The 27110-nt window shown below is 41.9% G+C and overlaps 1 protein-coding gene across 2 annotated transcripts in view; it reads left to right on the top strand.

The window, feature by feature from the left end:
* ARHGAP30 (Rho GTPase activating protein 30) overlaps positions 1–27110 on the top strand; it is a 144610-nt gene that overhangs the window by 21182 nt on the left and 96318 nt on the right. For both annotated transcript variants that reach the window (XM_085637459.1, XM_085637458.1), the window contains exon 2: positions 24037–24139. In XM_085637459.1, coding sequence (XP_085493585.1) covers positions 24037–24139 — 103 coding nt within the window. The remainder of the gene's footprint in view (positions 1–24036; positions 24140–27110) is intronic.

Genomic DNA, 27110 nt, shown 5'->3' with positions numbered 1-27110 from the left:
ATACCTCGAATGTCGGAGGTGCGACAGCAGAAGCGTCAATCTGTCAACTTGTAGAAGAACTTATCATAAAGTTATTTAACCTTCCAGAGTGTAACATGTTGACAATCAAGCTATGTGTTATAGGGCAATTCTAAGCACATTAGTGACTGAGAACGTATATACGCCAGAAAAAGGCATAAACTTAATTTCTTATATAACGCTTGAAAAAGTATATACCCTAGGAAAAGATATAATCCCAACTACTTAAACATATTAGAAAAAATATATACTGACAGTAGACGTACCTCATGCTGGAGAGACTGATCTGTGCTTGAAATACTGATCTTATTAGCCCTTACTTATACATAGTTGGTTTTGTACATGCTTAATAATGCATAATAATACAGACCGTATGTTAGGCAGCATAATAAACACAAGGCATTTAAGTGATAAACATCTAGCACGACAAGAGATAGTGGTGACACATGAAACTGCATGAGCGTACAAAGGAAGCGAGTGTAATAGGCCTATATAGGATATGGAAAAGGATATCATGACTTCCTTTTATTAGAGAAGGAGTTAGTATGGTCCATCTCCTGGATGGCTGGACTGTCCAAAAAAGTTTGACAAGTCTTTGGGATATGTAAAGTAGCGATGTCTGCTGTTTTCTATGATTCTAAATTTAGCAGGACCAGCAAAAGAAAAAAGGAATATTTTTGTCTCTTAATTTGTCTTTTAGAAGGAGGAAGCCTTTTATTGTATCTACTGTAGGTTTAGAGTAGTCCTGGGTGAAAATAATGTTTTGACCGTTCCAAGTGATCTGGCGGTTTTTACGGGAAAAATTGAGGATGGCTTCTGTATGTTGATATCTCAACGGTTTGCAGATGATAGGACGAGTTGTTCGTCTTGCTGAAGAATTATATGCCGGAATTCTGTGTGCTCGGTCCAGCTCCAGGTTATTGAGAAATTGTATGCCCGTGATCTGAGGGATCCAGTTCTCCGGGAAGGCTATGCATGACTCCGCAGAGTCCTCTGAGCCCTCTGGAATACCAGGATTCTAATGTTGCCTCTCCTGTTCCGATATTCAAGTTCGGCTGCTTATCTCTTTAGGTTGGTGGTAATGTCTATAAGAGATTTTATCTCATTGCTGACCTGAAAAGAGAGTCTTCAACGTCACTAATTCTTTGTTCTGCGGCTTCTATTTTAGAGTTGATTGTATTCATGTCCGCCCGTATGGCAGTTAGTTCTAGCTGCAAAGAGTCCATTTTTTTGTTTGGTTGAAATCGTGAACATCGGCTAGCTTTTTGAGAATCATTTCCATCGTGCTGTTTATATCCGCCTTGACTTTGATAGGTGAGTCAGATGGGGAAGGATCACCTTTGTTTCTTTTGTATTGAATTTTGGACTCCTTTGTTGCCATAGTGAGGGTCTTGTTAGAATAGGATGAAACCCTTATGATGTTGGTAATGCTAGAATTGGACTGGTTTCAGGAGCTGATCGCCGATATTATCCAAAGTATGTGGGTGAATACAGGCGCACTTGGTCAGTCCCGGATAAAGGAAATGCCGATACAGCTCTTGATTCTATTGCTCGCAGTGAAACGTCTTGCAGGATTGTTATGAGATATTACACTAGGAAATGGCTGTTCCTTTGGATGTTCGTTTTGTGTCCTGTTTATGAACAATGGCATGTGGATGTCTGCACAGTCTTCTTTGTATAAATAACTGCACAGCTTACACAGCGTGTACAGAGCCCCGAAAACAGCAGGAGTCACTCCATTTTAGGATCAGGCATCAAGGACAGGCAAACCAGGAAGTTAGAGTTTTAGTATGCAGAAGCAGCTGTAAGACATACAATGCTGTTTAACCAAGTGTTAAGCAATAAAGTTCCACAGGAACTTGGCTTCTTGGCTGGCTGTCAGATGTTTAGCTTGAGGCTTCTAAAGGATGGAGACTGTTTTATTCGAAGCTGGGCGCCATTTAAGTTGCAGAGGGCACCGGCACATTGTGGGACAAACTGTTAAGTGGCTGATCATGTTGGCAGTGTGCCCCCCAGCGTGGTGTAGCAGATAAGGGTTGAAGCGATCCTTAGATTGCTGTGGCATTAGTCAGCTAAATCTCTGGTTAAAATGCCCAAAACTGAATCACGGGCGTCATCTTAGGGTCAGGCCACATTCGATGAAAGATCGCCGTAATTATGAAATCGGCTTTACATAAATTTGCTCCTTACAACCAGCGGGTGCTGAATTAATAATAATTGCCTAGATATTTGTGCGGCTCCATAGGAGAAGGGTGAGGCGTTCTCCATTGCTCTCAATCGGCCGCCATCTTAGGGTCAGGCCACATCCGCAAAGAGATCACCACAGAATTAAGATCGGCTTGCATTGCTGCAAAGGTGAGTGTACCTTAGCGGAGGTTGAGGCCATTCAATTCTCCATGAGGCGGGTGCTCGGGTGGGCAATCAGGCTTGATTCCGGTCCATCGTCATTGCCGTTGCGGGTGTTACTCATCGTCCGCCATTTTTGGATGTCGCATTTCCTCGGTCGGCGAAGTTACGGGCAGTGATTGTGCTTAAAGTAGCGCATTTCAGTGATCACTGGTGGCACCCACAGGAGCAGCTCTCCATCAGGATCCGAAGCCTGGTGCTCTGGCCTACTAACAGTCCCAGGAACTCTGGATTACAAGTGTGCAGTCTCCGTGTTTGACAGAGAGACGGGATCAGGCAGCCATCGGCTCTGCCGTCCAAGCCACACCCCCGGGAATAAAGACATTTCGACCTTAGTGTTTGCTAACTACACATTTTGGAACTCCTATGAAAAATGTGGCTCCTGTACTTATCTTTTTTATGCCATTATAATTTTTTTCACAAATTAAGCCCTGCTCGTTCATCACACTACACAAATGAAGTTTTATTTTCTGTTGGAGTAAATCTACTCCCAAAGACAGGATTTATTTTAGTTTTATATAGCGTGAACTCAACCTGAAGGTATCAGACCACTTTACGCGAACACCAGTTGGGTAACAGACGACACATTAATTTTTGTTAGGCATGGGGAGAGTAAGTGATTTTCCCAGAATCACAGGATGTTGAGCGTTGAACTTAGAGGTCGACTGCTCTAGCCGTTAGGCCACATCCTCTAAGTTTCAGTGTGGGTTGTCCTTCAAAGCTTGTGCGCACACTCAAAAGGGTGAATTTGTCTATATTCACAATATTTTTCCCAAGCATAAAAAAAATGTAGAAAGTGTGTATATGCAAAAGAAACAATGGATGGACGAAATGCTGGACAATGCAAACATTCAGCCCCAGTCACAAGGTGTTGGCCTAACGGCCAGGGCGGTCGACCTCTAATCTGGGGGACCGGGTTTAAGTCTCGGCAATGACGCTGAACATCCTGTGATTCAGGGTAAATCACTTAATCTCCCTGTGCCTAACAAAAATGAATGTGTCCTCATGTAACACAACTGGTGCAATGTAAAGCACTCTGATACCCGATACCTTCGGGTCAAGTTTGCGCTATATAAAACTCTATAAAAATAAAAAAAATCATTCTTTTGCTCACCACACCACTCCAGTTTGGACCCGGCCATATGCAAATCAATCTTGACCCTGTTCCTTATGGGAACAGTCCAGCCCGAACTGCCAAACCATGTTATGTTATGTTATGTTAATTGCCATTTGTATAGCGCCAAAATCACCAATGGTCTCTAAGCGCTTGTGAGGAACATAAATCCAGACCAGGGTTACACATCCCAAAGCTCGGTCATTCTAGGTGTAGCTTGTCCAAAAGCCTGTATAAACAAGAGAGTCTTTAGTTTCTTCCTAAAGGGGAGAAGGGTGCCTTCCCTACGCAAGCTCTCCAGTAGCTTGTTCCAGAGCTGAGGAATCAGAACTGAAAAAGCTTGGCACCCCATGATGGATTGGTCAAACCGTGGACAGGACAAAAAGCTTGCATCAGACGATCGGAGGCATCGTCCTGGCACATAGCTCTTCAAACGTTCCTTGATGTAATCAGGTGTCGCTCCATGCAGGACTTTGTGTGCAATACACAAACCCTTAAACCTAGTCCTCTGCTTGATTGGGAGCCAGTGCAGTTGTTGCAGCAAGGGTGTGGCATGTGCTCTTCTAGGAAATGTGAAAATCAGTCTCGCTGCATCATTCATAACCACCTGAAGCTTCTCTGATAATTTGTCAGGTAGCCCGATGTATAACGCGTTACCGTAGTCCAGTCATGACACAATTAGTGCTGACACTACGGTACGCATGGTGGAAAATGACAGGATGGGTACACGTTTCTGGAGTTGCCTCATAAGGCCCACACAATTCTCCACCACCGAGGTCACCTGGTTGTTCGGCGTTAGCTTGTTGTCTAACCTTAAACACAGACTCTTCACAACTGGCATCGGTGTTGGAGTAGTGCCTAGCTCTTGTGGCCAGAAGGAGTTGGACCAGGGGCTGCCCCCTGTGGTAATAGCTACTACATCCGTCTTGTCAAGATTTACTTTCAGTGAGTTGGTGGTCATCCAGTTTGTCGTGAACCAAAGAATGTTCTGTACGTTAGACTGTGCCTGTGTCGAACTGTCGATCCGCAAGATTAGTTGGGTATCGTCCGCATAATTGAACACCAGACAGTCTAGTTTTGCCAGTGCTTCCATGAGTGGCTGCAAATAGATGTTAAAAAGCAGGGGCAACAACGCAGAACCCTGTGGGACCCCACACTGCAAAGCACCTTTCCTGGACACACATTCCCCTAGTTGGACCTTTTGTGACCGATCCTTCAAGAAGGAGGCAATCCACTGATATACGGCGCTAGTGATTCCCAGCCCCCGAACACAGGACAGCAGCTGAGCATGGTTCACTGTGTCGAACGCGGTTGAAAGATCCTCCCTGGACCGGAAACAAGCATCCTGGGACCGTTTTCAGGGCATCACCCTTCATCAGTCAGGCTAGCTTGAATCCAGTAGTGTAGTGAGCATGGGACCCACGTCTGAGCATATCCTTTCCACTTAGAGCAACACATGCAAAAGAAACAATTGATGGATGGAATGCTGGACAATGCAAACATTCACCCCCAGTCACAAGGATCAGGGTTTAATCCGTCATTCTTTTGCTCACCACATCACCCCAGTTTGGACCAAGCCATATGCAAATCAGTCCTGACCCTGTGCCTCATGGGAACAGTCCAGCCTGAACTGCCAAGCCAGGTCCTTCCTGGACTGGAAACAAGCATCCTGGGACTGGTTTCAGGGTATCACCCTTCATCAGCCAGGGTAGCTTGAATCCAGTGGTGTAGTGAGCACGGGTCCCACGTCTGGGCATACCCTTCCCACTTAAGGCAACATATGCAAAAGAAACAATTGATGGACGGAATGCTGGACAATGCAAACATTCCCCTTTCGTAAGCATTTCCACAAGTGTAAATGTAACCATGTAAATTTTTAGGATTGTGAGTACTCCTGAAAAGCTCTAGGGATTTCCATATTCTTGGTAAATTTGGCCCAAGATATGTGCATAGAATTACCATTCCTTCAAATTTGTGTTGGTGTTGAGATATTTCAACATAATGGGTTGCAGGACGTATTATGGAATTTATCCCTTTATTCATCCTAAAGATACGTGGCTTAAGAGCCACAACTGATAACTTTCTATAAGAGGCGTGGTCTAATAAATATGGGCTAAATACGTTTGACAAATTTAAATGTAAAGCTTTCACTATATGAAGAAAAAATAAAACCATTAAGTAACAAAATATTTCCAGCATTATACACCATCCTTATCCTGGACAACTAACCATGATTTCTTTGACTGAGTGGGTGTAAATTTCAGGCAGTCCAGTGCATTAAAACTATGAATATTGGTTGCTTGGTTACCACCTCTAACAGCGGGACATCATGTGACTCACATGTTAAAAAGTGACCTTAATAGGACCACTTAATCAATGCAAAGTTTAAAGTGGCCTACAGAACACATTTCTACTTGTGACACTTAGTACTGCAGTCTTGTTTTTAAACAGCAAGGTAAATAATAGTCAATGTTGTTATTTACCTCGGGGGACACATTTTATCAACCTTAAAAGAATGAAAAGGTGTGTTGGTTACAACAAAGTTTGAAACTTTGAACCTCTAGTTGACTACAGACTGCCAGAGCAGAAAATGTAATCTACTAGTGGCTATATCTGATGGTCAGCTCTACCAGTTGGGAGGACAACTCAGTGGATTAAGGACCCACTGCTGAGATATTTGTCTTCAGCAAGTCTGAGCTTCTAAATCTAGTAACATTGTTTAGGCGGTTAATTTGTTTGAAGCAGTGCACTGTAGCCATAGGACTGAATTCTGTAAAACTGCTCAGTAGTTTCATGCCATTCTAGCCAGACACTTCTAATATAGTTCGTACACTTATGCATAGAATACAGAGACATGTTGTAATGTTCACGACTCAGGTTTGAGGACCCTGAAGAGCCAACAAAAGCTCGCAGGGTAGTAAAATAAGAACCATCTTGTTGTATTGGAATTAACACTTATAATTAAGTAGAAAGAAAAACATGGCCATTATTATTCACATTAATTTACAGTTCATTGTATGCATATGCTATTTAAATTTAAGTAGAACATCCCCATCCAATCTTTTTTTTTTAAGTACAGCAATGGGCCCTCAGAGATAAGCTAGCCGACCATACACAGTGTTGAGAGTGGGCAGCTGGAGGGCTTTTTTTTTTAACTAACCCTCACTGCCAGAAATATCCTAAGTGGCTGTGTTGAACTGCCATGACAGCAAAATCCATACAAGGCCAGCAGTGAACTCTAAATGTGGCAGGCAGAGTAAAGACAAGATGGCAGACTTTGCCGACTGCTTTACTCCATCCGCCAAAGTCTAAACCAGGCCCTAAACCCTTTGAATTATGCCCATGGTTAATCTTTGCTTTTTCATTTAGGTCACCAAATTCTTTGGTCAGATGTGGTCACTTGTTAATTCATCCATTCACATAATATTGTTCGATATTAAGCACTTTTGCGGTGTCGAGTTGAGAAAGCGTGGACGTTACCTTGACATAGCCATGGACAGCAATCCGTCTCCTTGGTGAAGTGGCCCGCGCGGACGTCAACTTGACATAGCCATGGACAGCAATCCGTCTCCTTGGTGAAGTGGCCCGCGCGGACGTCAACTTGACATTGCCATGGACAGCAATCCGTCTCCTTGGTGAAGTGGCCCTGCTCTTACTTCCCCAACCTCAGGATTGATAAAGATAGCTGCTGGAGTAAAAAACGAACAGAGATCTGTATTTTCCAACTCTTGCACAACCCAGTCCACCAACTTAACAATAAATAGTTGGCCCACACGCATTTCTGGGCATTACATAGGGTCAAGCCTTTAACGTCACTGGGATATTGTGGTTTCACTTCCGCTACCCGAGTCATTTTGATGAATCCATGTCCATGGGTACGTTTTATCAAGACTATAATTCTTGTAGGTAGTCTTTCTCTTTCTGTTCTCTCCTCTCACTGATGCCTCTCTTCCTGTCTCTTCTTGACACGCCTCACGCGGGCTGGAATCAGCCAGCGACCGCGGGCAGTGATTCAGTGAGTTATTTCCTGCTCTCTTTGACGAGAGGCTTGTGAGCGGAAGTGGTATTCTCCCATGAGCCCCACCCAGCCAGATGATGAACCTCTATGCTGTGTTTTGTGACCTGGAGATGTGCAAAAAAGATACATTCTTTAACCTTATCCTAATTCTTGTTCAAATTACATTGGTCGTCTCGGCCTAACATGACTGCAACAGCACTCTTTTATCTTCCAGATAGGTTGATGGTGTTCTTTTATTTCTTGGTCTTCCTAGTGGATTTCCTCTGATTGCAATCTACAAATACCATTGAAGCAAAGGCACAGGGCCAAGCTAGTACAATAGTTTCCACATCACTTCCGCACACTAACAGAAGACACGGAGAACTCTGCTTCTCCCCCAACCCGGGGAGCCATGCGTAATCGTTAACGTCTGTAATATCAATATTAGGGAGCTAATATCCTTGATTAGTATGGAGTGTAAGTCAGTGGGAGATACATTAGATGCATTGATGACTAAGCTGCATAACCTCAGAGAAGGCATGCTGGGCATCTTCTACTGTTGGATAAGATGGTGCCCGGGATGGAAGACACGATTAGTGATCAAGTCACAAAGTTGCAGGCACTTCAGGGCAGTGTTTCTCTTTTCTATGCATACAACACACTCACTGAGCTAGGCGGCAGGTCTCGCAGGAACAATGTCTTTAGAGCATGCAGGGGATTCTGAGACAGGCCAGAGGGGACAGCACATAAGAGATCTGATGTGTACCAATTTCTGAACAGTGGATTCTTGAGTGTATAATGGTGGACACCGATCATGGAACCCAAAACTGCACCCCTCTGCCGAGAAGACCGAAAGGATGGTTGTATGCCACTACTCATTAGGTGAGAACTCCATGGGACAAAATTGTAGAATAAGTTTCAGGGTGCAATGGGCCTTTGTACTCACTTTTTGAGCCCTAGGGACACTTTGATATTACAAAAGACTATAGGCGGTTGAGCGGCCCATTGTATAATACTGATTACCTTACTACTAAGTGTGCACAGGGGGAGATTGTCTGTGGGCCATAAAGCTGTGGTGCACAGACAGTTTGCGGATGCAGGGGTCCAAGAACCCACAGCCTTCACCTTGTTGGTGATTACAGTCATTCACTATATTTGCTTGCAGTGAGATCTCTGCACCCTCTTTGAAAATCTGACCTGTTGAACTAAAGCACTGTCTGCAGTGCAGACAGGCAGGGCCATGGTTGTACCTGTACTGGGAACAGCACATGTGCTGTAATATGGTGCACTGTCCCAGTCTATGCCTAGTGCACATACTTAATGGCGAGTCGCAGTGCAGAGTGGGACAAAACACCATATCATTACATTGGGAGTACCATTACTTCGCTTCAAAGTTTAAAATACTTTTTTCTTTTATGGGGTAAACCCCCAAACCCCCCGGGAATAATAGTGAGAAGTAAAGCGGCATCAAAAATGTTTAATTGTGGTAGCCTTTCCTGGACTTATTTCCCTTCCCCCTCCTTAGATTCCTGTGGATGGTCGGGGTCCCTCATTTGAGGAGCACGTGTGGTTACCTTCGATTGCGGGTTGCCTTGCGGGTGTGGTTTTTCTATGTTGTTGTGTTTGTATAAAATGAAACCGTATAGTGGCCTTAGAGTCATGTGGCCCACGTCGTTGATGCCTCCTGATTTACTTCTCTGCAACGCCAAGTGCCCTTTTGTAAGTTTGTCAGGTGCTCCTGTCACTCTAGCGGCCGGCCGGAAGGTTGTAGGCCCATACTTGTATATACTTGAGATTGCAATAAACGGTTTCAAAAAAAAAAAAAAAAAAAAATTGTGGTAGCCTTTACTTTCACAATCTTTTCATAATTTAAAAACGTTGTGTCACTGTAAATGAGACACAGCGGTGTGTTAAAGAAGGAAGCACTGTAAAGTCAAAACGTTTCTAATGAACGTAAAAATGTGTCGTTCATAAAGTGAAATTCATTGGTGTTTTCAAATATTGCTGCAACATGTACAGGTAGCAGATAGGTTCTTAATGGAATACTTTAGTAAGGATAAAGCAAAGATATACTGGGTTTTTCCCCCAAGGGATTTGCCTGTGTAAATTCAAGTTATGTCTGCGAAACGCTCAATTTACAAACTAAAAATCCACTTTGGTAATTCACAATAGCTGAATTTACCTTTGGGAAGAGATTTGTTCATGCATAATATCACCTGAGTAGAATGTAATACTGTGCATAAGCAAATTATCTCCCAGGGGCAATGGGTGGACATTATAGGGCAGGAACGCTCTGAAAAGTTTAAAAACTTTGGCAAGCCTGTGAGGTTGTGGATAGTCTCAATCTTGTTTTTGATCCATTTCCAGCCTCAAAAACTTTAGGAGATTTCTTCTAGTCAATTTAGAGTTTTTCTCTTGTCAACGGGAGGAATAAATCTCTTCCTTGGTTGGGAATGGGATGGCATATTCCAAATTTAGTGAAGGTGTAGAAGAAAGGTTCACAATGCAAATAAATATTTTCCATGTGGTGACAGAAGAATTTCATAAATAAAAGTGCATTAGAAGTCATGCATTTTACACCTACAGAATTGTACACGATGCACGACTGGTTGAATGCATGAAAACAAAACTTGATGAGGAGTACTCCTGTAATTGTGACAGTGTTAAAGGTTTCAGAATTAATCTTTGGTGCACACATGCTTATTATGAAACCATTGTGACGTTGGGGATATCATGCATACCGTTTAAGTGGTAAGCATCGAATCCTTAAAATGTTTGACCACTACCTACTATTTTTACATAATAGTGATGGGACGTTATCCCTTATATTTACAATATAGAAATGGCATTGAAAATAGCTCATTACAGTGAATGAGAACTCATAAGACAGTACTACATTTCAAAACATATTTTCCATGATGATAACTATTTTTCTACCAAGCCTTCATATTTAAAAATAATTGATGATATACAGTATTTCAAATTTCTTTTTATTACTACGAGAAATTCCTCATTTACAAGTTCATTTTAAATATATTGAAAGAATTACTAGGTGTGAATTCAACTTCCTCCAATTTAGAAAGTATAAAAGAGGTAATGAATAAATGATTACTGCTAACATACATTGTAGTTGTTAATTCTCATACTAAAAGCACAAAAGTTCGGAAGTAAAAGAAAAATCCTATCAATAAAATAAGATATGGTCCGAATGGATTAATGAAATTTTACATGAGTTGGAAATATATTTACAAGTGATGACTACACTAATCATTAAATTGTATTTGACATTGTACTTCTATAATGAGAATCCACAGTTTACTAATGAATCAGGCATCTCAATATAGTTAACAATGAAGCACTTAGATTTCTATATTGTGATATAATACTAAAAATGGTGTATACGTCTCCAATATATATATTTGCAATTTTGGAGATTTTACATATTAAGTTCTGTTGTGTACTTTTGGTATCTTGTTTTCACACCTTTTATCACGTATCTGTTAATGAGGACTGAGTATGTTATAATTAATTCTTTATGCCCTGAAGATGCAACATACACTATAATTTGTCATGAAACATGTATTGGCATTTTTAGTACATTTGACAGCATGGTATTATCTGACTGCATTTTAATTAGTAACATGTATTTATATGATAAAAATGAAGACAACCCATTTATTATTGATGCATGTAAAATAGAACCACTGCTAGATGAAGCTATATACTGCATTTATGCTTCCCCCAGGAAAACATCATTTGTTTTAATTACAAGCTGCGTCTTATAACTGAAACCAAAGAGAGGCCCCACAAAGGTTTTGTCCACTATCCCCACAAACAATTGTTACATGCCTGTCATAATTATACACGCATTTGTGAAAATGTGGTTCATGTGCTCTACGTTACCCCGCTCTCTATTCTGCTGCTCTATGGGTTTGACCTCTTGGCACACACATACTTTAAGAAGTAGTTTGAGTATTTGTACACCGTAGTGAAGGAATGTGCCCCTTTCTGCATGGTTGCCCACCACTTTTTTGCCTGATGTTGATGCTCTTTGACTAAGTGTGCCCTGGTTTCCGTCTAACCAGGTACACAGGGCCTGTTTTCTCTCATGCGACATTAATAAACACCAACCCTCACACTCCAAATTCCTGCTGCACTATTTCATGGATGGTTTAACATTATTGAGGAATTGTGGTCACCTGTGTTGCTGCTGCAGGTTGTCACCCTGACACTGGAGGCTAAAATCAAGACTGATGTTCTGTGCAGGCCATGCAGAGTACCCTGCTGAGGACTGATGCCGACTCAGCATGATTAGTATTGCTCGGCTCACCCAGCTCCCGGGTGCCATACATTGTTACAAATGTACCACCACGAGTTTGACATTTCGGTGGAGTATCCATAGGAAATGCTTCACAGGTGGCTGCCCTAACAGTCCTTGAGTAGTTGGGATTAGTGTCTTTCTGGGAGTGGTGGGTATCTCTTTTCTGGCACCGTGCATAAGCAAAGCTTTCGCTGGCTGCACCTGTTGCCCTTTTACTGTGGTAAAACAATGGATACCCACAGTACATTTATCATGGGCTGGGTTGGAGGAAATGGCATAGGGATGGGTGAGACTGGTGCTTGAACCAACATGATGCCCATGGTCATTCTTTAGTTGTTGCAGTCCTGCTTTCACCAGCTATTCTCATGTTGGTACGTTCAGGCTCCTATGGATGTCTATGCAGAATGACGCAGACGATTTTGGTTTATTTTATTCTTATATTCATTGTATTTTTTAAACTCATAGAACTTCCAGTGCCAAAATGGATTAGAAGGTTTGACAGTGTGGGAGTGTGCTCCTTTCTAGTTGGCATCCCCTAGTCTCTATCCTGAATCTAAGTTCACTGCTGAAAGCTGCTCTCAGAGACCTTTACTTCATCGCTCATGTGATATTACACACGGGCACCAATATCTCACTAGTAGTCAATGCACAGTAGCGGAAGATGGGTCCTCAAAGGCCTATCACCGTTCAGTTTTCATCTTATTATCCAGGTGCTACTGCACCTAGTTGCTCTCACATTTCCTGTCTAGTCACTCATACGCACACTTGCTCTGTTTAGCCTTTTAGTTTTTGGCTTTTTACACAGCACCACACAACCCTAAAGATTGTTACAGGACTTTACAACAGAATGCAAAGTAATGATACAAAATAATATTTACAGTTATATCATTAAGAACATAAATACATTTGAAATGTGCGTCAAAATTACAGCAGTGTTGGGTTGGCAGCAGCAGCTTCTCCATGGGAGTAGAGGGGAGCTCTGCGTCCACCCCCCTGCACCCCCTCCCCCCACTGTTGCAGAAAACTGGAAAAATAATATGGTAATAAATTATTTTTATTGCCATTTAATTTTTTCGGCTTTCTCTAAACAGAGACGGCAGGACGGGCCAGTGCATCATTGCTGCTGACTGACAGCAATGACAAGTGGCCCCTTCAGTATGAATTGTGCATGCCGGTTTGGCCGCCTACCTTGCCACGGCCAAACCGACATGCCCAATTCAAACTCTCCAACCCGGCTGTCTTAGACAGGTGGGTTGGAGAGCAGGCGTAGGCCCTCAGTGCTCTTCGGAGCTCTGAGGCAGCATGCTGCAGCCAAACCAGATGCTTCTCTCATGCAGCAATGCAGCATGATAGTAGTGACTGGATTGGATAAGGAGCTGTGGGACGTCACGCTGGAGGTGTCTGGAGCTGGAGAGCACCGAGAACGTGCTGCATTTTTTAAAATTTTATTTATGTCAACACACCATTTTTGTGGGTCACCAACCACCACTGGTGGTAGGTTATTTCTAAATTGAGTTACAGGTTATTGAGTATAGATCAATGGCGAGCAACGAACAGCTGAGCATCTTTAGTATTTGACGGAGTCAGTAAGTGTAAAAAGGGAGGAGTACAATGAGTAAAACAAATGATCTAATTACATGAACATGGATAGCATCATTCTTTAAAAAGAATACAGGAGAGCCAACATGTATGCATATCTACCTACGTTTAAGCAAGCTAGAAGTAGCTGTGAGCATGTGTAAGCAGGCTGAAGTTAGACCTGATAAAAAAAAGTTTTTTTCCAGGTTGTTTCTAAGATCTGAAGTGAGGCTGAGCCAGACATAAATGAGACAGGAGAGCATTTCATATTATTGTGGCATTGCCTGAGAAGGACATTTAAGGATGGTCTTTCAACTATGATATGATGTCTAAGGAGATGAAGGAAACAACGTTGAATGGCTCTATTTGCAAGCAGAAGAGCAAAGGTGTACAGTCTGGTATGTGAGAAAACAAGTTTTAGTAATTGAGCGAGATCCAAGTTGAGGGAATTGGGGAGCGGGAACATATGGTCAGTCTCTACTTGGTGATTGGTCTGGTGACCCAGGACCTCTCTCAGGGAAGGTGGACATGTCTTATCATTAAGTATGTTGTTCCTTTTTCCAACACAGGTTATCCTGAGAGCATGAAACAGCAGATTAGAATGTGTATTTAGAGAGGTTGGGTTTGGTGTTGCATGACAGCTTCAGTTGGTATCTGGCACGTTTGGCTGTTAACTTGACATGTAGGTCATGATTTATTGATTCGTCTAATGTCAAACTAATTGACCCGGCCAAAGTCAAGATATAAAGGGAGATGTTGGAGTCCTTTCATTTCACTGCCCTTTCATGCATTAGTGTCTGTCAACTGTTTGGTGAAAGAATGTATGTGGTGTGTTCCATGGTGAAAAATGTTACCCTAATAAATGGAACGTTGTTTATTATGACTGTCTTTAATAGCAATTTGATTGCAGCTTTTCCGAAATCTACATATTCCGTTCAATTCAATTACATCTTTATTTCGCATTAAAATAAACGCATAAAAAGTACATAAAATCATCGGGTGTAATTTACATCATATAAAACAGCTTTAGTGACTACTAAAAAAGGTGATATTAAATTCATAAAGCAACAATAAAATAGATTTAAAAGGATCATAAAACCATGTACATAAAACGACTTCCCCCCTCTGACAGATAATAGTACAGATTCTAAATATGTGCCCCATAAGGGTTAAAGTGCATTTTCCTGATTTTAAGAATGGCGAGCAGAAAGTTAGCAAGCATAAAACATAAGTACGGGGTTTCCAATAGTCGTAAGGTTTCAAGGGCTTGCTTCTGTGATCCAATGCAAAAAAAATTCTAAAGTGGGATGATGAATGTTTTCCGCTCTGCCGTGTAAAATGAACACAAAAAAAAATATGTGAGATAGATTGGCGGGAAAGACCATCACAGGGGCAAACAGATAACTGGTTTAACGAAAATACCTGTGCCGGATAAGCGGCCATTAATGGTATGTAATTCAGTCTAAATCTAGTCAATACAAAACGGTGACTGATGACCGTGACAAATGAAATGTAGGATATATGACAGCTGCTTGGAATAGGTGATGCAAAGTATGAGGTCATGGTAAATTTATTTTGATTTTGTTGCCAGCTATATGAATTACATTTTGTTAAAAAAAGAGTTCCTTTAGGTGCGATATAGAAAAGGATGTGCACTCGGACGGCGAGTTGAACAAATGCTCCAGGTCTTGTTCTGTAAAGGACTGTTTTACATAAGCTAGCCAGCGAATCGAAGAAGCGCGATCCAGATTTAAAATTTCCCTTAGCACTAGATGGTTCAAAGGGACCGATTCCCTTTTCCAAATAAAGAGCCAGGCTAGAAGGGGAGCAATTTTCAAGGTATCGGAAATAAATGGGAAATCTAGTTCCTTGTGGATTAAAATGCTTGGGCACGATGTAGGGGTGGCTAGTAATCTCTTTAAAAATGTATCTTCTATTACTTGTAAGGAGTTAATATCTGGAATTGCCCAAACAGCTGCACCATATATAGCTATAGATCTTGTTTTTGCATAGGAAATTTCTAACATTTCTTTTACTGGGTTATTCCCTATTTTTGCTGCGAACTTCCAAATATCCGCTATAATTTTGGACATCAAGAGCAGCCTGTTCCTCACCATGGTGGACCAATTTAATTTATCATGGAAGAAAATTCCCAAGTACATAAAATTGTCCACTCTGTTCAGTCTTCTGCCATTAATATGAAAGCCCATTACTTCATGCTTCTTCACCCTGCCCATGGCCATCGCATACGTTTTTGTTTTATTAACATGTAGGCCTGGGTCTGCCATGTATGTGGAGTATGTCTCAATCAAAAGCTGTAAGGCCATTGGGGTTCTGGCTAGACGGACGGTGTCGCCTGCATAGAGCATGACGGGTACAGGATGTGAACATACCACTGGGACGTCCTTACATTTTTCAAACAGGGCTTCAGAAAATTAATTTGTATAAAGGGAGAAGAGGAAGGGAGAGAGAACGCAACCCTGTCTTACCCCTTTATCAATCCTAAAAGGTTTCATACACTCCCCTTTTTTCCCGTACCGGACTACTGCCTCTGCATGTCCGTACAGTTCTCGGATAAATAAGATTATGGGTGGGTCCACGGCTAAAGACTCCGTGATAAGCCACAGTTTATTGTGGCTCACGCAGTCAAAGGCAGTGGACAAATCCATGAATGCCAGAAATAGCTGCCCCTGTTAGGCGACAGAGTATTTTGTGGCAATTAGGGGGAGATTGAGGCAGTGATCTACTGTGTTGATGTGGATGATTTATTTTAGATTTTATGAGTTTTGGTTAAGGATTTTGTTTTGTGGTTATGGCATTTCTTCACCAACAATTGTACACCATGCTTTGTTGGACCTTATGGCCAGAACTGTGGAAGAGTCCAGACTTCAGTGCCCCACAAACCCCCCATTAATTCTCATCTCCTAGGAATATCTGAGATATATAGAGTCTCAGGGTCCCTCCAACTCATGCTTCAATGGGGACCCATCATTTTGCCCTGCGCCACTGTTTATGCCTTAGCTATGTTGTTCATTTCTGCATTTATCATTTCCTAAGTTTCCCATCCATTGATAATATAAGAATATACATTTTCTTCATTTTCAATATTTCCTTTTCAGGCATCTTTGAATGAGAAACTTATACAAAGTTTGCTCTACATTTTACGGTGATGTGAGTAATTTACTTCTCTTGCAAATTTCCCAGGTTTTAGAACCCATAGATTAAATGTATTTGATCATATTACATCTTAAGGGTTTTCATGGTGTCCTTTAACCATTAGGATGGAGGCGCTGGTGATTGGGCCTTATGTACAAAACCCCAGGTTGCAAAGAAGTTGCTGTGTTCCAGCAAAAAGTGGTTTCCAACCGAGACTAATTTTATTCTGCAAGGATGTACTAATGCACTGAGATGCAAGATGCATGTTTGAGAGGATGTTGGAAACTACTCCATTAATATCAATGAAACAGGATTATATGTGTGAATCTTTATAAAATGGTTTAAAATACAGTGAGGGGCAAGAGTCTTCTGTCCCTTCATTCCAAAATGCAAATGCCATTTTCTTTATCATTACCCTTATTCTTAGAGCGAGTAGAGGTGCAATCAAAATACCAAAATGTGGCCTGATTCGAAGGGCCATAGGGGAGCATTTAGTGGTTCCCTGAAACACTGTGAACTCACCAGTAACCGCATTCACAAAGCTGGAGCTGTCTTTTTAGGACAGTTATCAGATTATAAATGTATAACTCCTCCTGCTAGGTATTGGTATGGAATCAGTGGTTTGCAAATGCAAGTGCAAACTGGTGCTAAATTGTATTATGAATCATCAGGCAGGGGTGCACTCATTTCCCTTGCCTCTCTTCCTTACGATTTGTAATGGATTGTAAAAAGTTTATTGCGGATTGGTAAGACATTTGTGAGCCGCAATATGCTTTCTAGTTTTTGCAAATTTAGGATTACTAAGTGCCTGATTACGAGTATGGCAGTCCTGGGACCACCGTGCGGTTGTTGGCGGTGCAACCGCCGCTTCCTCGATGGTCCGACTGCCCGATTAGGAGGTGTGAGGTCCGACCACTGCGTGACCGCCTACAAACCGCTGCCACCGCCAAGTTCATAGCTCTCGCGGCGGCAGGGGTGTGGACAGCGGCGGGCAATGGAGGCAGTGCTGACATCAACACTGTTGTGCCCATTACAACCTGCCTTTCCTCATACCTTTTCATTACAGGAACACCAGTATGAAAAGGTCATAGGAAAGGCAGGTAAGGGGCAACAAACAGGACCCCAGGGCAATTCAGCCCATGGTGACTGTGGCTGGGGGCACATGTTGTGCCCCCTATGTTTACATTGTCGTGCGTGCACTATGTGGCGTGCACTATGTGCCATGCACAACGTGGTACATGGCAACAGTGCACCCGACATGCTAGAGTCACTGCACTGTGGCGGGCGGCAATTGCTTCAGGATCCCTCCATGAGCTGAAGCATGCTGCCTCTGTGGCACCGCTGCTGCACCACCGCCAACCCCACTGAAAGAACGTTATGCGGTGGTCGGGATGGTGTTGCTTGGCAGCCCTTTCCCGACGACTGCCACTGCGGGCTGGTGGTGGGACCGATGAAGCCCTAATCAGATCCTAAGGCCAGGGTGTTTTTTTATCACAGACTTTGTGGCCACAACATATATTAGTACATCAGGTCCATTGTTCATTTTATATATCTCCTAGACCAGTGACTCACACATAGTTTTGGGGACTCAAGGCAAGCTCCTTTACCTCTGGTTATACCCAGGTACCTGCCATCTCATTTTCCACTGGACATGTTGGACTTTAATGTACAGGAATAGTAAAAACACTACTACACCCATGAAACAAATTCTTTGTGTCACAAAATGTGGAGCTTTTGGAGATTGGTCATAAAAATGCAATAATGCTATTTAGAAATACAGCAGAAAGCAATAACGTTAAACTACTAAAATCTGTTTTTATGTCTCTTAAAAATTGTAAAATTTAAAAAAATGAACCTAGGTCTGATGCTGACTCCAATTATGGGATATTTTGAAATTGCCCGTTTTTTGTGCAATACTTTTCATATTACAGACCATAACCAGAAAACAAACATTCTCATTTGAGTTAGCGACTAATTTAAGCATCTATATACTTTAGTCACATACTCCAGGAAGCGAGAAGCCTCCTTAGTTAAATCTGACAAAAGCAGAGCCTCTTGTTTCTAACTTCTTTCCACTTACAACCTCTCTTTTCACATTACTTTTACCTATATTGACCTTCAGTCCACAGATAAGGCACTGTCTATAGCCGGAGGCCATGTTAACAGCGATCTCTATAAATAAAAACAAACTCATTTCCATTTCTGGTTTGGACTATTGACTTGGTATTTTTCTAACCATCCCTTAAATTTCCTAACAAGTTTATTAATTATTGCACTCAGCAGTACCTATTCACAAAGCTGGTTTGCCAGCAGTCTGGTTTGATTTCATTTTGAAGCTGTATTTAGCTATCACCATCTTTAAGTAACTGCAATTTAGTATGAAAAGGAGTAGGGGAGACCCACCTGAACTTCCAGGGGGATACATGTGGATCAAGGGTTTGTTAGAAGGGAAACAGCTCAATATCCTAAATATGTACATACCTCCCCAAATACCCACACAAACCCTCCATGACCTTACAGCCATTGTTACGGCTCTTTCCGGGGGTCATGATTATAGGGTGGGACTTCAATGCAATACCCAACCTTGAGGTGGACTCCTCAGGCCTCCCACGAAATATTAGCTGGATTGATCATGGCAGCTTGGTTCCTGGATGGACTCTATGGGGCTCTGTGATGCATGGCAGAACTGCCATGTGGTCTTAAAAGAGTACAAGTACATGCCAGCATTGGTTAAAACACTTTCATTCATAGACATACTACTTTAACCAGCATCTGACACGGTCCACAGCACAGCGTCTGACATACTCCCCAGGGGGATATCGTACCACTCCCCGGTCTTCCTCCATGTTGGGACACCTGAGTCTCATAAGCGGCCGATTTAGTGCCTCAGTTCTAAGTGCCTCATGGACGAGACGTTTACAGAGCACATACGTACAGAACTTCAACTCTATTTTGAGACAAGCCAGGGCTCGGTTACATCTGCGGGTACAATATGGGCAGCTAGTAAAGCTTTGATTAGGGGGATTGTTAAAACGTACCTTCAGCAGTCTGAAAAAGCCAAATACAGCCAGATCACTGAACGTGAAAGTCATATATTGCAGCCTCAAACAGTGATGTATAGCACATGCTTCCGAAACACTCCACCAGCAACTGGAGGTCGATAGAGCTTTGAAGCTGCAGCTCGTGTTAGACAAAGCTCACCAGTGCTGGAGAACATCAAAAAGATGGATTTACAAACATTGGGACATGGCCGGGAAGCTCCTTTGTTGGCTTGCCACCAAGGAATTAGGGTCCAGAATTATCTTTGGTGTCACAAACCAGTCAGGACACTTTGTTAACACTACCAATGAGATAGTCAATGTTTTTGCCAGCTATTTCCAAACATTGTATGCCCAATCACATTGATTGGACAGGAAACGCACCCACCCTCTCCTTATAGCGATACCTCTCCTAAAGCGCATGGAATCCCAGAGAGCAGAACTGGAAGTTCCCCTTACAGTGGAAGAACTAGGTGAAGCCATGCTGCAAATGAACAAAAGGAGGACCCCCGAATGTTGCACTCGGTTTCTAATGGTGGACAGAACACGAGATCCCGCTGGAGCCCTCTCCTTGGGGACATGTTGGGAGGCAGCTTTGCATCTCTCTCTATCTCCTCATTCTTCTTCCCAGAATTGTCTACAAAGAATTTGTGGGATAGGAAATACTGCCTGTTTCAAGATGGTGCCTTGTCCATTCCTTCCAATAAGAGAGTCACGTTCCAACAGGGTGTCCCAAGTTCCTTTGATGCAAATCCTGTCCTGGACCTACATAAGGATGTTTTTTTTTATTCTCTCCTTCCGTTGCAACGCTCTAGGTCTCCTGTGGTGTGTTCCAATGCTCCATCCTTTCCTTGGCTCCTCTAGAAATCTTCCAGCCATTCCAGCGCTACAGTCTTCCTTGAATCCTCCAGGAATCTTGCAGCCATTCCATCGCTCCAGTCTTTCCTTTCCTCCTCCACAAATATTGAAGCCATCCCAGTGGTCCAGTCTTTTCATGGCTCCTTTTGGCATCTTCATTCATCTCCTGTTGGTTAGGTCCTCAGCCTTGTGTCTTGCTTCGAAGTTTGAACTGCACCTAGAAGTCATCTCAGAGGTTTTGTTCCTCTGTGGCACTGGAACAGTTGTCTTTCACTTAGAGTATTACCATAAATTCCAAGATATACTGGCTCCACAGTTAATAAACCTCTATTTAGATGCGGAACAGAAGAGTTCCTTCCCCCCAGAGCACGATGTTGCCACCATAGTGGTCCTCCCTAAGGTGGGTCAACCGCTTGACAGCTGTACTTCTTATCGCCGCATCACACTGACCAACAAAGAGATGGAAATCTTTGCCAAAGCACTAGTGAACAAACAGACTCCAATGAGTTCTGGACACACTTGTTCACCCGAACCAATTTGCCTTTATGCCCAACCATAAACTCTGGGATGTGCCTTGCCTGACCTAATGGGCTCCTTCCTGTGGTCTTCTAGAAGGCGTTTAACCCAGTGGACTGGTCCCTTCTAGACCAGGTCCTCCGATATGTTAGATTTGGCCCCAAATTTCACAAATATGTCAAACTTCTATACCAGGAACCCTCAACACAAGTTCTCATGAACGGGACATTCCCCACTGTCTTTCCAGTTCAAAGAGGAGCTATTTGCGCTTGCAATTGAACCTCCAGCTGGAATAATCCGATGTGATGTCTCATTATCTCTACTTAATAAAAATCAAACAGATCTCCACAAATGGACTGAATTCCCGCTACATGTTCCGGGAAGAGCGGCCCTCTTTATAATGATGGAACTACCATAATTTCTATATGCGTTGCAAAATTACCTACCCTCAGTCCTCAATATCTGGTTCACTGAGGTTGAGGCCATAATCCAGTGTTTTCAGTGGGGAAATCGACCCTGGTGCATTGCACTAAACAAATGCCAGCAATCAGTGTACAAGGGCGGAATGGGACTAGCAGATGTCAGACTGTATTATTGTGCTTCGCAGCTCCCGATCATCAACAATTGGCTGATGGGGAGACCCAGCATAATGATCGGAACTGGCCCTACTGGGTCTGGACAACACAATGAGGTTCCTATATGGAAGACCCATTAAGACCCATTCCAGTCCACACAATTGAAATCATCAAGGCGATGTTTCTGATTTGGCACAACACCCTTCAATTCATGAGTTTACACAGCACCCTTCAATTCATATGTTTGCACAGCACCCTTCAATTCATGTGTTTGTGCAGCACCCTCAATTCATGTGTTTGCACAGCACCCTTCAATTCATGTGTTAAGACAAACGAAAGATGCAACACACACCGCTATGGCACGGCAGTTGCTTGAACCACACAGCACAACTGGAGGGGTTCGGTCAATGGGATAAATTTAGGATCATAACCTTATGCGATGCATTGATTGGATCCCAAATAAAATCCTTTAATGAGCTGAAGACCCACTTTCACCTCTTGCACACCCAATCTCACAAATACTTGCAGCTCCAAAATGTGCCGGCCAGTCACCCATCTGGACCTTCAGATCTGCCTGAATATAACCAGTTAGAGGCTAGGCTAATGATGGCCAGACTAGGCCCTGGGGAATCTCTCAGATTTACTGCTCTTTAACTTGCAATGCTCCGGATAGGTCTGGGAACAGTGGATTGGACCCTTTGATGACACCAATTGGAGAGAAGCTCGCATGGTGCCCTGAAAAATTGCAATCTCCTCCCATTTTTAAATGATTCAATTGCATTGCCTACACATGAACTATTGCATATGACGCCACCTCTGGCATGCAGGAAGACGCCCTGAGCCAAGGTGTTCCCAATGTGCACAAGCGAATGCTGATTTCTTTCAAATGACTTGGTTATACCCAAGATCGCAAAAGCAGTCACCCGGGGTGATGGACACACCAATTAAGCTGTCCACTAGAGTGGCATTGCTGGGGCTGCCAGCCCACCTGGGGGGCTCAAGGGGAGAGTGCATGCTAGTGGGCTTGGCAACGATAGAGTGGAGATCAGCACTATACTGGTGATTGAAACAGAAAGAGGCTACATATCTGTTGTTAGAGGCTGTCCTAAAAAACTTGACAAAACAAGGGGGGGGGGGGGCTGGTGGAGCTACTTTGGGTTGATGAATATAATGGGAGTAAAATCCCAACAGGATGAGAATCTGTGAGAGGAGATGGGGGTGGGTGGAGGCTGGAAGATGCAATATTGTCAGGGTGTTTTGTTTGCAAAAAACAATAAAGCATGGTAATAAACAAAGGAGTAGGGGACAGGACACCCAGATGTTGGCTACCTAAGGTTAATAGAGGGCTTGTAGGGCAACCTGTTCTAGAACATCACAACAATTCCATTAATACTTCTTGCTGGATTTCAGAGCTGTCCAATACTGAGTACTGGAATCTGCACCAAAACCTGCGGACTAAGACCGCTCTCATTTTAAAGCTTCCTTATGCATTCCATATAAATCATTACATGGGATGCATAAGAATGATTTTGAAATGAGGGTGGTCAGAGTCCGCACGGTTTGACGCAAACTCCAACACTCAGCCATCCTGAAGATGGACAAAATAAAGATCTTCTCAGGGGATGATAATATGACTATCAGAGGGCATTATAAATGGCCAAAAGAAGTTTATTGACTGAGCCATTTATTTCAAACAACTTTTTCATCTGATCAATTGTCCTGATTAGAAGTGTGACTCTTTAAAACAGAGTTTGGATATGAATATTGAGCAAAGCTTGCCATTTAATATACAGCGAAAACGTAACTGAAAGACTAAAGCTTATCAAGGATGCTAGAGGTTTCTTAGAAATGTATTAAGTCTCCAGTACCATTTTATTTGCCCTAAGCACCTTTGGAAACTTGGACAGACTGTGTATGAGGGGGACTGGAGGACTTTATCATACAGCGTATGCAAGCCACCATCTTTCACAAGTGCTAACCTACAAGCAAGTCTCTGATGTTTTTTACTCACCTGATTGGGAGTCAGCAAAACTGCTCCACTCACCAACATTCCATTTTCTGACTGATCAAGTAGCTTAGCCTGTCTCCTCTCTTTTAGAATTTATTCATCCCTTCCATTATATCCATATTTATTAAGCATTTTGTCAGTATCAAATTTTGTTTCAATTGCTCACCACTATACCCATTTCCCGCTAAATTTTGGTGGTAACCATTTCAATAGAAACAAGTTTGTTTAGAAGTGGTGTGGAGTGTGCCATGGAACCCATATAGAGTTTGCATGGAATTTATTTTGATGGCTCTTTCACAAGGTAATAGTAAAAATCTGTTTGGGGAAAATACCGAGAACTACTTAAATGCCTATGCCTTGTTTACCTGGTTTGGTATATACATGCTTTGAAATCTTAATACACAATGGAGTTCTGTATTTTTGTATGGTAACAGCTGCTCTCTTATTTCAGTTCCTCAGGTTTTAAAGAGCTGCACAGAATTTGTCGAGCAACATGGGATAGTGGACGGTATTTACAGACTTTCTGGAATCTCCTCCAACATCCAAAGACTAAGGTAAGGTAGATAACCAAGTAGAGTTTGAGGCTGAGTTTGGATTTTTTTTTTCTGTAATTTAAAAAGACCTCACAAAATACATTTTCCACCTGCGGTTGTAGGTATAGGAAGGATAACGTGGTTAATGTTGGTCTGAAGCGTATCCCCATTGTATTCACTTATAAAGGATGGTTCAGCCACACTACTATTTTCTTGACCATTCTTCAATCTAATTAATATGGGATTATATGAAGGAGGTATATGAAAAGTGCTGAAGTTGGGTATGCCAATTAGGCAACCAAATACCGGCTTTGGTTGTGTCTTGAATGTCCTCTTTATGGCTGTTCACCCCAAATGGACAATCCAGTGGTCTTCTTTCCTTAGTCTTACAACCGGTATAATATTATTATTTTCTTAATCTGGGCAGGTAGCACATTAGAGGTTTGATTTGGACTCTACCTTCTTTGACTTCTGGCCAGGGAATGGATTTCAGTTAATTTTCAGCCAATATTATTGCATTAGCAGAAGGGATGTTACAAATGTTTAAAGGAATTTGTGTTGCCGTATCATTTACTGAGCTTCTTGGAATCATACTAGTATTTTAATCATTGTTTTTTGTTTTCTTTCATTAAATCACTTTCCTTTTATGCGCTTTGTGCCAATGAAAATTGCACAGGGTGTGATATAGTTATTACATGGAGCTTAATCTTTTTTCACATTCACCTTTTACTTCCTACAAATTCTTCTTCTGAGCCACGTTTTCCAGAGCTTTGCTTTCAGCAGGACAAAGGCTATTTGCTGTTCAGAATTCTCCATGGCCAACACTTACATCTGGGAGGAATGCTGCATAAATACATTTCTGTTCATGTAATTACCCTGAGAGGACCTATTTGATTTGTCCCTTCAGTTTCCCTCAAAAGGCAAATACTCCTTTCATCATTATTTTGACCTATGGCATTTAATGGCTAATCATTTTTGTCCAACTCTTTACTGGTTTCACCCACAATCTGGCTTTGGCTTTGGTTTTTGCCTAAGATTTTATCAACTCAATAGATTAAATATTGTATAAGTTGATCTTCATGACTACTTTGCAGTGCTGTTGGTCTGGTATGTAATAAGTGCATTCATCTTTCAGTCTTGCTACCACATCTCTGTTAGACACAGCTTTTTCAAGTCTCCTTGTTGTAACCCTCGTCATTTGTTTTGAGAGCCAGAGTTCTACTTCACATGTGTGAACTAACTAGTCTACTTATGAGATATGACAGTGAACTTGATAGAAAGCGTTTGATGATTCTTGTGATGCACTTTGCGGTGGATTCTGTTTTTGCTGTATATGACTCTAGTGCGATTTCAACCTAGTTAGCATAATACTCAAGTATGCTAATTGTATCTAGTGGATCTTTGCTTTTCATAAACTTCCTGTACTGACGAGTAGAGTTTGAGCTTTTTAAACCATGATTTTTGGTTATTAAGGATTTGTTTATCTAGAGGTTGCTCTGCAAGTTAGGAGCTTCCATAGGGCATTTGATATACAGGAAAAACAGAGTCAATCAAATAAATTGATGGCACATCTATTGATGAATATTTTGGAAAGCCTGGGTTAAAAATAGCTTAGTGGTCCTTCAATGTGATTTAGGTATATATTCAAAAGTGTTCCATGAAAGCATTTTTGCCTCACCCAAATTCTGGTCTGAAATGCTCACATTACGTAGACTTGCACGCCATATCCATTCCTCATTCTTTAATTCATTAAGGTGCTCCAGTTAGATCGGCTAAGTATGTGTACATTGAGTTCTTTATTCATGTGATCCATAGATTTTGTTTTAATCAAACTGATAGAAAGTAGATCAATGATCTAAGATTGTCATGGAGAATTGACTAGTGTATTTTGATATTAAATCTGTAAATGCTTGATGTGTGTTGATCAAGTCAGGGTATAATCTATGTTGAAATATAGAGATAAATGTTTTCTTATCAAACAGCTTGAAAGGGTTGTTATATTGATTAGTGTGTAGTGAGGCCCCTAGAATTTCTGGTGTTCTTACTTTACCTTGTGATTATAGGGATGATAACGCTCTTGGACTGTGTTTCTGAAAGACAAGTTCTGGAGCAGTATAAAAAACATTCTTAATCATATAACTATTTTCAGTTGATCATTTTAGGTTATTTTTGCCAAAGATGCTCGTCATTTAATGCATTAAGGGTATGCTTTCTGTTATGGCCTTGAATCGTCCTGGCCTGATGAGTTTTGCTAGATGTATTCAGTATGGTCAGCGTGCTTCATCCTTTTAATATCTATTTCTGTTTGAAACACAAAGTTGATTATGATCATATATTGCCACTCTTTTGGTAAGCAGACTTGGCGCGTGATAGCTTTTCACTCTTAAAGTTATCTTGGTATCCCGAAATTAGGACTAGGTAGCAAGTGGAGTTAGGCTTTATTGAAAAGAAAGGCTGTCCCACCATTATAGAAGGTTGGTATGGATTTCTCAAAATCCACCACAGAATCAACAGTTCACTTTTGTACAAAGGTTTGGATGTACTTTGCATTTTTGTCTTCATTGCTAAGGCCAAAATTTGGGGTCTTTGTTCTCCATGTTTTTTGTTTTGTTTTGTCTTAGCGGTTCCTAAGCATCTATTTGTTACTAAAAAAAACAACTGTATTTCCTTAAGACTTGTTTTTTCTATGACCACAAACTCTAGGGTCTGAAGTAAAGTTGAGAAGACCTTAATGTTAGTCCAGTGTACATATATGTTGCCTGCTGTCATTGATGTGCAATCATAAAACACTATAACAGATACTTGAATGAATATGATTGAGGCTGGGAGTTGTTTCATTGGTAATATCTTTGGTGTTTTGGACATTTATTGTAGCCATAATATTCACTGAATCACAATCTTACATTTGCCCTGGGGAGAGCTGGGAATGCTTCTTCGAAGTAGATGATATCTGCTTTTCCAAAATGACTTTTAGGATCCTTGATAGGTTCAG

Source organism: Triturus cristatus, chromosome 12, assembly GCF_964204655.1.
Source record: "Triturus cristatus chromosome 12, aTriCri1.1, whole genome shotgun sequence".
Classification (NCBI taxonomy): domain Eukaryota; kingdom Metazoa; phylum Chordata; class Amphibia; order Caudata; family Salamandridae; genus Triturus; species Triturus cristatus.
The sequence above is the reverse complement of the archived record's forward strand: the minus strand, read 5'-3'. Positions and strand labels throughout refer to the sequence as shown.